This window comes from Herpailurus yagouaroundi, unplaced genomic scaffold (assembly GCF_014898765.1).
Source record: "Herpailurus yagouaroundi ecotype Mexico unplaced genomic scaffold, PumYag 250, whole genome shotgun sequence".
NCBI classification, from domain to species: domain Eukaryota; kingdom Metazoa; phylum Chordata; class Mammalia; order Carnivora; family Felidae; genus Herpailurus; species Herpailurus yagouaroundi.
Genome location: NW_024412467.1, coordinates 18534891 through 18548250, shown reverse-complemented (window position 1 = coordinate 18548250; position 13360 = coordinate 18534891). Strand labels below are relative to the sequence as shown.

The following is a 13360-nucleotide window of genomic DNA, read 5'->3' as shown; positions in this document are numbered from 1 at the left end:
GTCTGTGTAAGGAGAGGGGTTGAGCAGCACTGGGTATCATCCGGGTGCCTGAGGGAATTGATGGAGGGAGTGGGGCACAGGTGAGCAGACATCAGCTAACTGCCTCTCAGAGCTCAGGCGGGACAGGCAGGCCTCTGGATTTGGCATCTCTTAGAGGGTCATGGAAGTGTTAACCATTGTTCTTTTACCAGGAAGCTGCAATGAAAAGTGTCGGGACTTCTGGCCTCCTCTTCAGTTCCCTGAAAATTCTCTAGCTATGGGAACATTCCAGAAACTGTCAGGAACATCACTGAGACACACATCTAGACCGGAAGTGGAGGCTGGTAATAACAGCAGTAGCAACAACAGCAATGATGACGGCTGTCTTTGGGTACTTGTTCCGTCCGAGTACCGTGCACCTAACATGCATTACTTCACTTAATCCCCACAACACCATACGAGATAGGAACTGCTATCATTCCCACTTAACAGATAAGGACCCAGACTTAGAGCTCCAGGGACATGTCCAAGACTGCGCAGCCACCACAAATCAGAGAAGTTACCCCAACTCAGAAGTGTTTACCTTTGGAACATCTGCCCCTAACCGCCGTACTTACTGTTGCAGTCATCTGAAAGTGATCGCTTGCTTTGCTTTGGTCCGGAGTCAAGGTAGATCGTGCCTGATCCAAGGGGACTGGACCAGAGAGAGGGGCTCAGGAGTGTGGAAGGATTCAATGCCCTTGACCATGGATGTGGGCTGGATGTGACAAATCAGAGGTATTCTCTTATCTCCAGATGTGTCTGCCTCGCCCAAATTCCCATCTTCCCAGCATGACCTGCAAGCAAATAAATGTCTAATGTCTCATTATCAGAACTCAGAGTGCAGTTGATTTACACGTTTTTAAATAGTATGTGTGGAAGTAGGCAATGACCATACTGTGCTTCTTGTACCCTGTTCAAAGCCTTGCCCGTGTGGAACTGAGCCTTCTCTGGTGATCTGTGAGTGCGGCAAATCCTGCTACAGAAGGAAGAACGATTTACAGTAATGATGCTAGAGTCTGCTAGAATGCAAGCTCTATGTGAGCAGGGATTTTATTTGTAAAAAGTTGTATCTCCAGGATCTAAAACATGTAGGAAGTGTTCAATACATATACGTTTAATAATAATTACTAACTCTTCAAAGTACTCGTTCATCTACTATAATACTTGAGTAGGAAGGATAGTTTCTTTTTTTCTTTTTTAATTTTTTTGTTCCCCTCGCATTGTTGAGAAGGTGTGAGGAAATTGAGCCTTAGGAAAGTTAAGTGAATTATCTTGGTTCCAATAGCTAATTAGGAGAAATAGACTGGGGCCCTGGCTTCCCATTTCCTATTCTGAGTTCTTTCCTATCATTATCAGTCTCATTGGAATATGTTATTTCTGCCCATAGTGGGTTATGCTTTTATTTCTGTGATTTCTGCTTTGGGTCTACTGGCTCCAGGGTTCAGAGGAAACATGGTCATTTCCTGTGGCCAGTTTTGATTGTGGTGAGCTACATGGGCAATGTTCAGAGTGACCACCATGGCATAGTGACAGCTGGGCATGCTCACGTCTTTCTGAACAGAATAGTGCTGTACTTCATTGATTCTAATATAAATACCTCTCTTGCTTATTTTAACATCTCTGAAACCTGGAGCGTCTGGGTGGCTCAGTCAGTTAAGTGTCTGACTTCAGCTCAGGTCATGATCTCGTGGCTTCTGACTTCGTGCCCCACGTTGAGCTCTGTGCTGACAGCTCAGAGCCTGGAGCCTGCTTCGGATTCTGTGTCCCCCTCTCTCTCTACCCCTCCCCTGCTTGCACTCTGTCTCTGTATCTCTCTCAAAAATAAACAAACGTTAAAAAAAAATTTGTTTAACATCTCTGAAGCCTGAACAGGTTTGCGATCACTTGTCACGAAAAGACATTGAGTTTTTCTAGAGAGGGTATGTGTCTGCTTCTGCCAGTGCCCTAGAGGTGCTATCACCCTGAGGTCCTTCAGATTCAATTCTTTGCTTGAAGAGAGCTCAATGCAGACTGTCAGGGTGATTTTTCCCCCTTCCTTCATCCAGTACTGTGGCTGAGCCTTGCTGTCCTATTCTGCGGGAGGAACACTCTTTGGTTGGTGTTTGAGTTCTATCTACGTGGGTGTCACCTATTATTAGACTTGCCATTTGGGATACTTTTCTTTCTTACGGTACATAAAATAATGGGCCTCTTGTGATTGATGACTCTTAGACTTGATGACATATGGAGCTTCCCTTTACTGAATTGTTCCTATTCATGAGACACTTTGCATACATGTCTTAGGTTCCTTGGGAACAGTGTCTGAGACTGAGATTTGATACTGAGCGTGCTCTCAGGATCTGCACCTGTGGGATGGGGAAGGAAGCCTGACTGGCCAGAAGGGGAAATTTAACTCCAATGCAGTCAGGACAAAGGCCTTACCTGATCCTAGAGGGAGTAGGGATTCTGAGACTGGGGTGATCCTTCAGAGCTGTCTCTAGCTGGGGCAAGCAGCAAGCAGACCTTTATACTCCCACATCCACCATTCACTGGGTGCAAGCTCCACCTTCTACCCAACACCCTGGATGGTCTGTAACTTTGGACGCGGTCTCCCTTGGACCAAAGGCAATTTGGGGGAGTATGTCAGATAGTGGCTATCATCTGGTGGCTGGGGAAAACTGCCTCCATTCATAGGGGAGATCTGGGTGGCACACCACAGCCAGCAGCACATATATCATCTCATTCACTCTTCACCCTATGGGAATTACTGTCATCGTCAATATCCAGTATGCAGATGAGGACACTGAGGCTTGGAGAGATTGAGCAGCTAATGTAAGTTGCAGAAGATTCATATCCGGTTCTGACATTAAGACTCAGCTCTTGACCATGAAACTTGAGGGCTGCACTCTTGGCATCTCATAGTACATTCATTGGTAGAAAAGAAGGAGGGAAATGTGCATGTCTGGCCATAGTAAGAATTTCTCTGTTGGAATGAAAAAAACAGTAAGGCTAGGTTTTACACAGAAGTGCACAGGAGGTAGCAGGGACTCACTATGGTGATGAATGGGGGCGGGGGTGGGTGGGCAGCCAGACTAGCTTATTGCTCTACACTCCATGCAGTCTATGCCTATGTTTTTTAAATTTTTTTTACATTTATTTATTTCTGATACAGACAGAGCACAAGTGGGGGAGGGGCAGAGAGAGAGGGAGACGCAGAATCCGAAGCAGGCTCCAGGCTCTGAGCTGTCAGCTCAGAGGGGCTCGAACTCACAAACTGCGAGATCATGACCTGAGCCGAAGTCGGACGCTTAACCTACTGAGCCACCCAGGTGCCCCAGTCTATGGCGATGTTTTATCTCCTGCCCTCATATTCATGGAAGGTGCTAGAGAAAGTAGCTTAGTCCACACTTTAGAAGTGAAATCATTAAGGCCAGGGAAGATGGTAGTTTGCCCAGAATCATTCAAAGGGGTGACTTGATGACAAGGGCACAGATGTGTCACCTTGTCCCTGTGCTCCCCATGTGTATCCCAGTGGAGGCTTCTTTTTTTTCCCCCAAATATTCTATTTTTTTCTATATATTTATTTTTTTTGAGAAAGAGCGAGCAGGGGAGAGGGGCAGAGAGATAGACTGAATCACTAAGCAGGCCCCACACTCAGCGCAGACCCCAACACAGGGCTTGATCCCACCACCCTGGGATCATGACCTGAGCTGAAATCAAGAGTTGGATGCTCAACTGACTGAACCACCCAGGTACCCAAGAAAGATTTTTTTAAGTAATCTCTATACCCAATGTGGGACTTGAATTTACAACCCTGAGGTCATGCTCCACCCACTGAGCCAGCCAGGCACCCCCACCAGTGGAGGCTTCTTAATGGGAGGGTGAGATGTTGTCCCCTTCACCTTTGAGGTGAGCAGGGCAGATGATGGTTAGATGAAACTTTTGTCTCCTCACCCACTTGGAGAAACCAATGTCACCAGTCTTGAAATTGTCCATGGGAAGCAAGAAGTAAAGCATTTCAGAGAATTTCTGAAATTTCTAGGGCTCTGTTGGCTTGCTTAATCATTAAGAAGGAGCAGTGTATTTGCAGGGAGGAAAAAATTTCAATGAATCCGATGTGAGAGCCATAAAAGACAACTCTTTTAGTTGAAAGGAGCGTTCTTTTACTTTATGTAGGAATTTCACTTCCTCAGCTGCTTTGCAAACCAGCTACTTCAAAAAGCCATCTGTGTTATTGCTGGGTAGATAACAGTGGGAGACATTCCTGTTTGGGGACAAAATTCACCTAGAAGAAAAGAAACAGTTTAGCTGTTCCCTTTTATTTGATTCTTCCCTATGCCAAGAGGGAAAACAGGTATCAGTTTTCATTGTTTGCTCTAGCTGGTTACAGGCCAGTGATGGGTTCTTTACCTAAGCTCCCTGGGTTGGGTGTGGGGGATTGGGGCTCATTCTACCCTCCTTCTCATTTGTCTTCCTGCACTGTAGAGGCTAAAAGCCATGCCTCTGGTTTGCAGCAAGGGTTAACGATGAGATTTCGGGCTTCCAGTCAGATGGGCCTGTGGGCCATCTGCAGGTAGGAGTGAAGGCAGCATAAGCTGGCATCCCAGGCAGGAAGCAGGGCCTGTGTTCTGCAGGTTTGGTTCTTGGGGAGATTTCCTGGTGTTTTTTGAACCAAGGGCATTTCTCTCTGGAGAAAGCCACAGTAGCAGTGGCTTCCTTATCATTGAATCTCTGCTAAGCTGTGTGATCCTGGATCTTTGTCACTCAGCAGCTTCCTGATTCCCCAGCTCCTGGTTGTGGCCGAGGTGGCAATTCTCTTGGCGGGCCAGTTCTCAGGTGTTGTTCTGGGATTTATTCCTGAAAAGCCAGCCTGGGGCCTGTTCCTCCAGCCTTTTTTAGTAGTTTTGTAAGCACCTAACCCCTTAATTAATAGCATGCACTGTCTTAGGCCATTCAGGTTGCTGTAACAGAATGCCATAGACTGGCTGACTGAAATAACATTTAGTTCTCACAGTTCTGGAGGCTGGGAGGAACAAGATCACAGTGTCAGCACATTTAGTGTCTGGTGAGACCTGGCTCGCTGTGTCCTCACATGGTAGGAGGGGCAAGGACTCTCTGGGGTCTTTTTTATAAGGGCACTAACCCCGTTCATGAGGGCTCCACCCTTGTGACCTGATCACCTCCCAAAGACCCCAATGCAATTACCACAAACTGGGGATAAGGTTTCAACATACACATTTTGTGGCAGACACAAATGTTGTCTTTAGCATGCATCTTATAATTGATGCCTCTTAGACTTGAAATATGGTAGCTTCTCTTTCTTGAGTGCTTTCTACTAATGAGGCACTTTGCATAGATGTGTTGGGTTAGGTTCCCTAGGAGCAGAGTTTCTTCTGTGGGGTGCCGAACAGCAGCTGAGGCACGGTTGTATTTGACCTTTATAACTACCCCAGGAGACAGGTACTGGCTGCTCCCAGTTTCACAGCTGAAGAAACAGAACCCACATGGCTGGAATGACTTGTCAGTGGGAATGCCGGTTGCAAGCCCGGGTACATTCCCTCCTTACTGTGTCACCCCATCCTGCCTTGCACGGACTACGTGGTCACCTGGTATTTGCTTATTCTGTTTCTGGTATAACGTATTTGCGAGAGAAAAATGACAGCAAACTCATCTTCCAAAGTACTTCATTAAAAAAAAAAATTTTTTTTTAATGTTTATTTTTGAGACAGAGAGAGATAGAGCATGAATGGGGGAGGGTCAGAGAGAGAGGGAGACCCAGAATCCCAAGCAGGCTCCAGGCTCTGAGCTGTCAGCACAGAGCCAGACGCAGGGCTCAAACTCACGGACCACGAGATCATGACCTGAGCCGAAGTCGGACCCTTAACCAAATGAGCCACCCAGGCGCCCCCTGCAGAGTACTTCATTTTGTGTTGTTATTCGAAAGGTATCTTTGAAATGAAATTTCTTAGTTTTCTGCTATAAGCTTCTCCACAAATGTATAATACTCATTTCCTCCTGACTGCAATTACTTTTCTTGTCTTTCCTTTTAACAGAATCGGGCTCATTCCCTGAGTCCCACCCAGAAGGCTTCCCTCTCTCTTCACTGAAACATGAAAACAGCACCTCTATCATCTCATTAATCATTTAGTGTATACTTTCAGGGTTCTCTCCTAGATCATAAACCCTTTGAAAACAGGAACAATTGCACTAATATGACAGTAATAATATTAGCATCACTGTAGGGCACCTATTTGTGCCAAGCACTTGATGGGCATGACCTCTCCTCCTCCTCATAGCACTGCACAGTGGACGTCGTCTTGTGACCTTGTCACTTGGAATTTTGAGTCTTACTGGAAGGGGTGAGTGGGTTTTTGTCATGTGTCAACCCTACGGAAGCCTCCCTGATCACGTCTCCCTCCTCCCACCCTGCAGACATCCACGCTCCTGCCTTCTGTGGTTTCCATGCCCTCGTTTCTCTACTGTTGTTCCAAACGTGTGCCCTCAGACATTTTCAGTCTTGGCTTTGAGCTGTTCTGTGTGTCTTCTTCCACCACTTACTTCTTCGCTCAACGGTATGTGGGGTGCAGCCTCGCTCCTGTGCGGAGTGTGCTCACCGTCACTCTGGTCTGTGTCCCGCTGTGTGTGCGTCCACACTTCCTCCTGTTTGGGGACGTTTGGCACTCCTGGTGCTTGCTGCTGCAAACACTTTCCTGCGAGTATTCCCTGCTCATCTCCTGGAACACAGGTGAGCACTTCTCCGGAGCACAGACCTCTGGAACCGCTGGGTCTGCGTGATTCTTCCCAGTTCTGTTTGCTGGCAATTCAGATGCATCTGCACCCCCTCCCTGACCATCCTGAGGGGACAGGAGGCCTTGCTTGTGACCTGAATGTCTGTGGTCAGGTGCCCTGGGGGAGGAGGAGAGGAGGAGGAGAGGAGGTGTGGACGGTACTTCCTGCCGGCAGCCCAGGGAGGCAAAGCAGGGACAGCCTAGCAGGGCGGTGCCCTGGCACCTGCTCTCCGGGGACCTGGAGACCGGGGCCTCAGGCTGCAGCGTGGCAACATCACAGAATCCACTGCGTGGTCACTGCTGGGCTGTGGGACACTAGAGGATGTTACATTCAGAGGCCCTTTGGCCTTGGTTCCTTCATGGACCCGCACGCAATAAGCAAAACCGTGTGGCTCTGGGGGCGTTGTCCAAAGCCTGGCTGCTACTGCGTGCTGCTCTGGCTCCTGCTGCAGGGTCCAAGGTCGTCGGATGTCTGTCCCCAGATGTCAGCCCCGGCCACCCTCTGCAGTCACCTCCCTGGCCTGTGTGCTCCCCCGCGGCCTTAGACACTCGCCCAGCCCTCAAGCCCACGGTTGTCCCGTGACCCCTTTGCCCACGGCTGGCTTTGACCTTCCTGGAAGAGGAGTCTGTGTCGCTGGCCTGTCACCAGGAGGGCCGGGATGGGTGATGTCAGGGCCCCCCCCCCCAACCCCCCACCCTCCAGCTAGGGAAGGGCCAGACTGGGGGGGGGGGGTCGCTGTGAGCAGAAGAGCCCTGGGGGCTGCCCCTGGGCTGCTCCAGCCTCTCCCTTTGTCGTGGCTGGTGGGGCAGCCGGAGGATGGTCACGTGGGTGAGGGGAGCTCCCACTCCTGGGATCCCCTTCTCCCCCATCTTCCCTCCTTGGCCTGGACTCCACGCTGAGACCTGGCTTCCCCCTCAGCTGCTCCTGTCGCCTCCCTCTGTGAGGGTGACATGAGGCTCCCATCTGGCCATCCACCTGCTGGCGTCTCTGCCCCTCTTGCAGGCCCATCGTGCAGCCCCTGTGGAGGGTCGCGCCGCCCCTGCAGCCCTTTAGGACCCCCAGGGGCCTGTGCCGCTGCTCCCGCGGCCGTTCTGCCTCCCCCCTTCCCGGGCCTGGGCGGCTGCTCCGTCCTGGGCCTGCAGATGCGGGGCCTCTGTGCTCACGGCCTAGCTGTGGGGCCTGTGGCTGCTCCTGCTGCTCCTCACAGCGGACCCTCCGCCACAGCTGTGCACTTGGTGACTGCGGAAGGGGTGGTCGCGCTGGGCGTCCCATGAGCAGAGTCTGTGTGGGGACACGTGGATTCCCTCCCTTCTCCCAACTGTCCCCTTCCAACCTAGCCAGAAGAGGTGGCCTCGGACAGCTCAGGGAGCATGTGGAATTCAACTTTACCTCTGTCTCCTCTCCATGGAGCCCTCGGCTTATCCTGAGAGGAGGAGAAAGAGATGAGGTCGAGAAGACAATGAGGCCAGAGCATCTCAGATGGAGAGCATATAAGGGAAGACCCTTCGAGGCTGTCGAGTCCGTTGTCCTGGGGAGTTTGGGGAGGGCTCCCTTCTGCGGCAGGCCCGAGGGGCAATCTTGGACGGCAGGAGAGCGTGAAAGTTCCCCATGAAAATCGTTCACTGTTCTGTTTTGCACATTGTGCTCGTGTCTGTAGAACTGATTCCTACAAGTGAGACTGCTGGTCAGGGGGCGTGCTCATGCACACGTTACAGGTGCCCCCCCCCCCCCACACACGTTGTGCTGGTGTGCAGTGTAGGGCAGTCATGGGGAGACAGACTGCAGCTCAGACAAACCAAGGACTTTCTCCTGGTTAAAATGTCTCACAACCGCTGAGACCGTATGCGTCGGGGCAGGAAGTGTTCCAGAAGTGCACGGATGACCAGGGTGTTGTGGAGGGGATTACAACGTTGGGAAATGCAGCTTCGTGTCATGCTCTGGAGAACCCCTAGGACTCTCCAGTGTGGCATGTCCCCCAGGGGTGACTCTAGGCCCTGAGCCCTTTCAAATGCGATACTTTTTCCTGGTGGGCCCAAGAGGGCTCAGGGGCTTCACAGCGTCAGCTGTTGGCCGCATTCCCATCCTCCTGCACCTGCAGACTTACAGCTGAGCTCGGCTTACTCTTTGCCCCAACAGGCGTGCCTACTGTGTCCTCAGCTGGGCTGGCCTGGCCCTGATGCACCTCCCCTGTGGTCCCAGGTGAGACCTGACCTTGACCTGGCATGACCTTTCCCCATAGACCGTGAGGTCTTCCCTGGTGTCTGAAGCAGGGACACTATTGCAGGTAAGGTACAGCCAGTGACAGACTTCAGGTGTAGCTGCTGTCTCATGATTGTGGATGGAGATCTTGAGAAACCTCAAAGAAAGGAGGCTGGTTAGTGCTAAGGTCGTTGTGGAGCCCCTGCCCTGTGGCCTATCGTCTGCTCCTTCGTTGGGCCAGCAGCATGATGTCAGGTAGTGGGCAGTGGGGCTGGTCATGTGATGCCCCTGCCACCATTTATCGCACCCAAAAGTCATTTCTCTCCTGTTGGTCTGAACACAGTCAAACGTTGGTGCATGCGTGAATACATCTGTCTTCCCTGCCTGGCTGCCTCTGCGGGTTCCCGGGGAGGTGCTGAGCATGTCCATTGCACAGCTGGGGGCTGTGTGATGCAGGGACATCCATCTGTTGCTCAGGACTATTGAGACAATTCTGCATCTGGCTTTCATTTCCCCACAGGGCCTGTTAGAGTTAACTCATTTTCCTCTGGGACCTCAATCCACTGACTGGCTGTGCTCATCTGCCACTGCCCTCTGTGACCTGCCCACCACACAGCCTTTCTCCTCGACCCCTGGCAACAACCTCTTCAGAGCAGGGCCATCACCTGCAAGGTGGTGGGGTGGCAGGCCTCGCCCCTCGGGGGATGCATGCAGGAATGGGGTACACATCTATTTATAATCTCTACTTCATTGATGAGAAAATCAAGGTGAAGAGCCACAATTCTGCCTATGTCTCATCATGTCTGAGATCTCTGGGTAGAACCAGAATTCCCTACAAGGGGCTGGAAGTGCCTGGCTATCATAGTTCTGATCCTACTGTGGGTCATTAGTAAATACTGGGTGAACGACCTTTGGTCATTATGTTTTTGTGACCCAGGATTTCAGTGTACAAGAAAGCCGTGTGGCCTTAGGGTCCTGGTCACTGAACACTGGACCTGTGTGATTTGGTGCCACTTTCCAAACGTTGGCCGGGGAACCTGAACTGGGCTGGCTATATCAAGATCATAATGGGGGCTAATAAAAAATACAGATTTGGGGGCTCCATCTCTGAAGATCACAATTTACATAAAGTCTGGGATAGGACCTTGGAATCTATATCTTAAGCAAATTTCCCAGATACTTCTGATGTCAGTTAAACTTATCAACTAACTGGATTGAGAAAGCACAGAGAACAAAAGTGGCTAATTAAAGATTGGTAGGAGGGCGTCTGTAGATTATGACGATTTTTCTTGACTCTATGTTAGAGGTTTGCCGACAAAGGAAAAAGAGAAGCAGAATTTTATGGTGTCAGCCACACTGCTTGTGTGCTTTTGTTGGTGTTGTTTAATTAAAGTTCAGTGACTCTGAAGGGACTGAATGCAAATTCTTAGATAGACTCCATCTTTCAAAAGCACTGCCTACTAGGGGCGCCTGGGTGGTGCAGTCGGTTAAGCGTCCGACTTCAGCCAGGTCACGATCTCGCGGTCTGTGAGTTCGAGCCCCGCGTCAGGCTCTGGGCTGATGGCTCAGAGCCTGGAGCCTGTTTCCGATTCTGTGTCTCCCTCTCTCTCTGCCCCTCCCCCGTTCATGCTCTGTCTCTCTCTGTCCCAAAAATAAATAAAAGTTGAAAAAAAATTAAAAAAAAAAAAAAGCACTGCCTACTAAAGCTGTGGTTCACACACCTCCCTACCCCCTTCACATAGAATGTGTACCAAATGAATACAATTTAAGGAGGGAAAACTTTCTGATGAACAAGAAGAGGTCTTGGGTTTGCTTTTTGCAGGTGGAAACGTAGAACCTTGCCCTGGGCTTAACCCTCAGGTATTTTTCTTGGAAAGGATGGATGAAATGAGTACTTAAAAAGAAAAAAGTTTTAAAAGACTTAATTTTTTTTTAATCTTTATTTATTTTTGAGAGAGAGAGAGTGAGCAGGGGAGAGACAGACAGAGAAGGAGACACAGAATCTGAACCAGGCTCCAGGCTCTGAGCTGTCAGCACCAAGCCTCACACGGGGCTCGAACTCACAGACTGCGAGATCATGACCTGAGCCGAGGTCAGACGCCCAACCGACCGAGCCACCCAGGCGTCCCTTAAAAGACTTTTTAAAAGACTTTTTCATATCTTAGAATGTTTAGGGCTAGAAAAGCCTTTGGAGTTTATCTGATCATTTCTCCCCCTCATTTTATAGGTGAGGAAACTGAGGTTGCCTCACATATTAGTCTCTCCTAATGCCGACACACAGACTTCAACGACAGAAATTTATGTTTGCACAGTTCCGGAGGCCAGGGAGTCCAAGATCAAGGTTTGGCTATGCGGTTCCTGATGGGAACCCTCTTCCTGGCTTGTTGACAGGCGCCTTCTCACTGTGGCCTCACAAGTCAGAGGGAGTGAACTCTGGTGTCTCTTCCTACAAGTGTACGAATCCTATCAGATCAGGGCCCCACTCTTATGACCTCATTGAACCGTAATTACCTCCTCACAGGCCCTAACTCCACATGTAGTCACATTGAGGGTCAGGGCATCAACATTTAGATTTTGGAAGACATTATTCAGTCCCTAGCATCCAGCTGGTATGGAACAGGACCAGGCCTACAATCCAAGTTTCCTAACTTGAAGTCTCACTCTCTTCTGAATACTCATAAATACTACTTCTCTTGATCACACTATCGAAATGGCACTCTTATAGATTTGGGGGAGTTAGTATAGGCTTCTTTAATCATCCATACTGAATCTACTTTGTTGCAAAGCAGGGGTTGGCAAGCCACTCCCCACAGTCCAAATCCAACTAGACACCTGCTGTTTGTGAGCTAATAATGGTTTTTACATTTTTAAATGGTTGGGGAAAAAGTCAAAAGAAAAATAATATTTCATGACATGAAAATCCTATAAAATTCAAATTTCAGTGTCCATAATGACTATTTCTTGGAACACCATTGTACCTAACTGTTTATATATTGTCTATGGCCATATGGGAGCTGTAAAAGCAGAGATGAGTACTTGCAACCAAGATAGTGTGCCCTCCAAAGCCTAAAATACTTATCATCTGCCCCTTTTTGGAGAAGGTTTGCCCACCTCTGATCAAAAAGGTTGGGTTTTGTTTCTAAAAGAATGACTAATTGTGTGTGTGTTTGTGTGTGTGTGTGTGTGTGTGTTTTAAAATAAGTAACAGCGTCTTCCAGCTTTTATTCTGACAATTTTCTGGGTGTCCTTTCTGGATGTCCATGTAGCATATCCCTATAACCCCAACGCTTTTGTGGGCCTAACCTCGTAGATGTTACATTGAGCCCCGTGCTCAGGAAGACAATCTGTGCTTGGGGTTCAATGCTCTGCCATTGTCGTTCTGAAATTCTTAATAGCTTTTATCATTGAATTTGTGTCTTGTTAGAGTAGTCCTATGGGGCACTGGGGCTTAGAGCCCTGGTTCACTCTCACCTCCCACCTCACTGAGACAGCCCCTCATTCCCAATCCTGGCCCCATGAGAGCTTGGGCACCTTCACCCCAGTGTTCCTATGGGAGTCAACAGTTGACCAGTGACCATCCTCATGACTGAAAACAAATAAAACCCATTATGACGGGTCAAGAAAGAGATCATGAAAGACAGGAAAAATCTTTTTGGTTTGCCTGCTTTTTGCACAAGGGCTCTGCATTTTTATTTTTCCCATGGCCCTGAAAATTATGTAGCTGCTCTGTTCTTATGACTCATAGCCTAGTGGTTTTATTGAATATAAAGAGCTATTTGTCCAAATTAGAGAATGTTATAGCACATAAAAAGGGAGATAAATTACACTTGTCTTTGCTCTTTTATTTCCACTCCCAGTATTAGCATTTTAAAATAATCACTCTTTTGATTTACTAACATTCTTTAATATTTATTTGGCAATGAATCAAGGCATTCGTTTGGGAATTAAAGACTAACATCATCAAAAGTTATGAATTTTCCTCTTGGTGCAGAGTTTAGCCATATTACAGATAATTAATAAATGTTTCTTTTTATGGTCTTTCCATTTAATAATGATCAAGTGATACACGACTTTACTGTTTTGAGAAAAGAATGCAGAAGTTTTAAAAAACAAGTTACTTTTGATGAAATGAACTATGCATAACTTGAAGGACAACTGTTTTTTAATAACAACTTTGATATATTAGAGATCAAACTAAGTGCCTACAGCAGGAGCATAGCACATTTATACATTCATATAATAAGCTCTCAGAATCTCATTGTCACACAGCTTCCCAGGCAATTCTGATGAAAAGGTCTGATAGTTGTTCACTGGCCAGCCTTGGAGAACCACTGCCTGATTCATCGATCCATTGGCTTAAAGGGATCATGTT

At 48.5% G+C, this 13360-nt stretch overlaps 2 protein-coding genes across 3 annotated transcripts in view; both read left to right on the top strand.

The window, feature by feature from the left end:
• Positions 1 to 853, top strand: part of SNRNP48 (small nuclear ribonucleoprotein U11/U12 subunit 48) — a 33170-nt gene extending 32317 nt beyond the window's left edge. The window contains exon 10 of one of the 2 annotated variants that reach the window (XM_040460650.1): positions 472 to 853. The gene's annotated coding sequence lies outside the window, so the exon portion shown is untranslated. Of the gene's footprint in view, positions 1 to 191 lie in introns of both variants that reach the window. The other variant, XM_040460649.1, reaches the window with a different exon arrangement.
• LOC121020451 (uncharacterized) lies at positions 354 to 12814 on the top strand. The gene is made up of 7 exons (XM_040460499.1): positions 354 to 648; positions 4515 to 4573; positions 6433 to 6745; positions 6902 to 7095; positions 7745 to 8302; positions 9509 to 9709; positions 11216 to 12814. The coding sequence occupies exons 1-7, from the start codon at positions 354 to 356 to the stop codon at positions 11348 to 11350; spliced, it is 1755 nt and encodes a 584-aa protein (XP_040316433.1). The 3' UTR covers positions 11351 to 12814.
• The last annotated feature ends 546 nt before the right edge of the window (positions 12815 to 13360 follow it).

Coding starts and splice junctions, on each gene's coding strand:
- LOC121020451 (XM_040460499.1), top strand. CDS start 354: ATGACGGCTGTCTTTGGGTACTTGTTCCGTCCGAGTACCGTGCACCTA. Junction 8,303..9,508: donor AGGGAAGACCCTTCGAGGCT/GTCGAGTCCGTT, acceptor ATTTCCCCACAG/GGCCTGTTAGAGTTAACTCA. Junction 9,710..11,215: donor GGGATGCATGCAGGAATGGG/GTACACATCTAT, acceptor CTCATTTTATAG/GTGAGGAAACTGAGGTTGCC.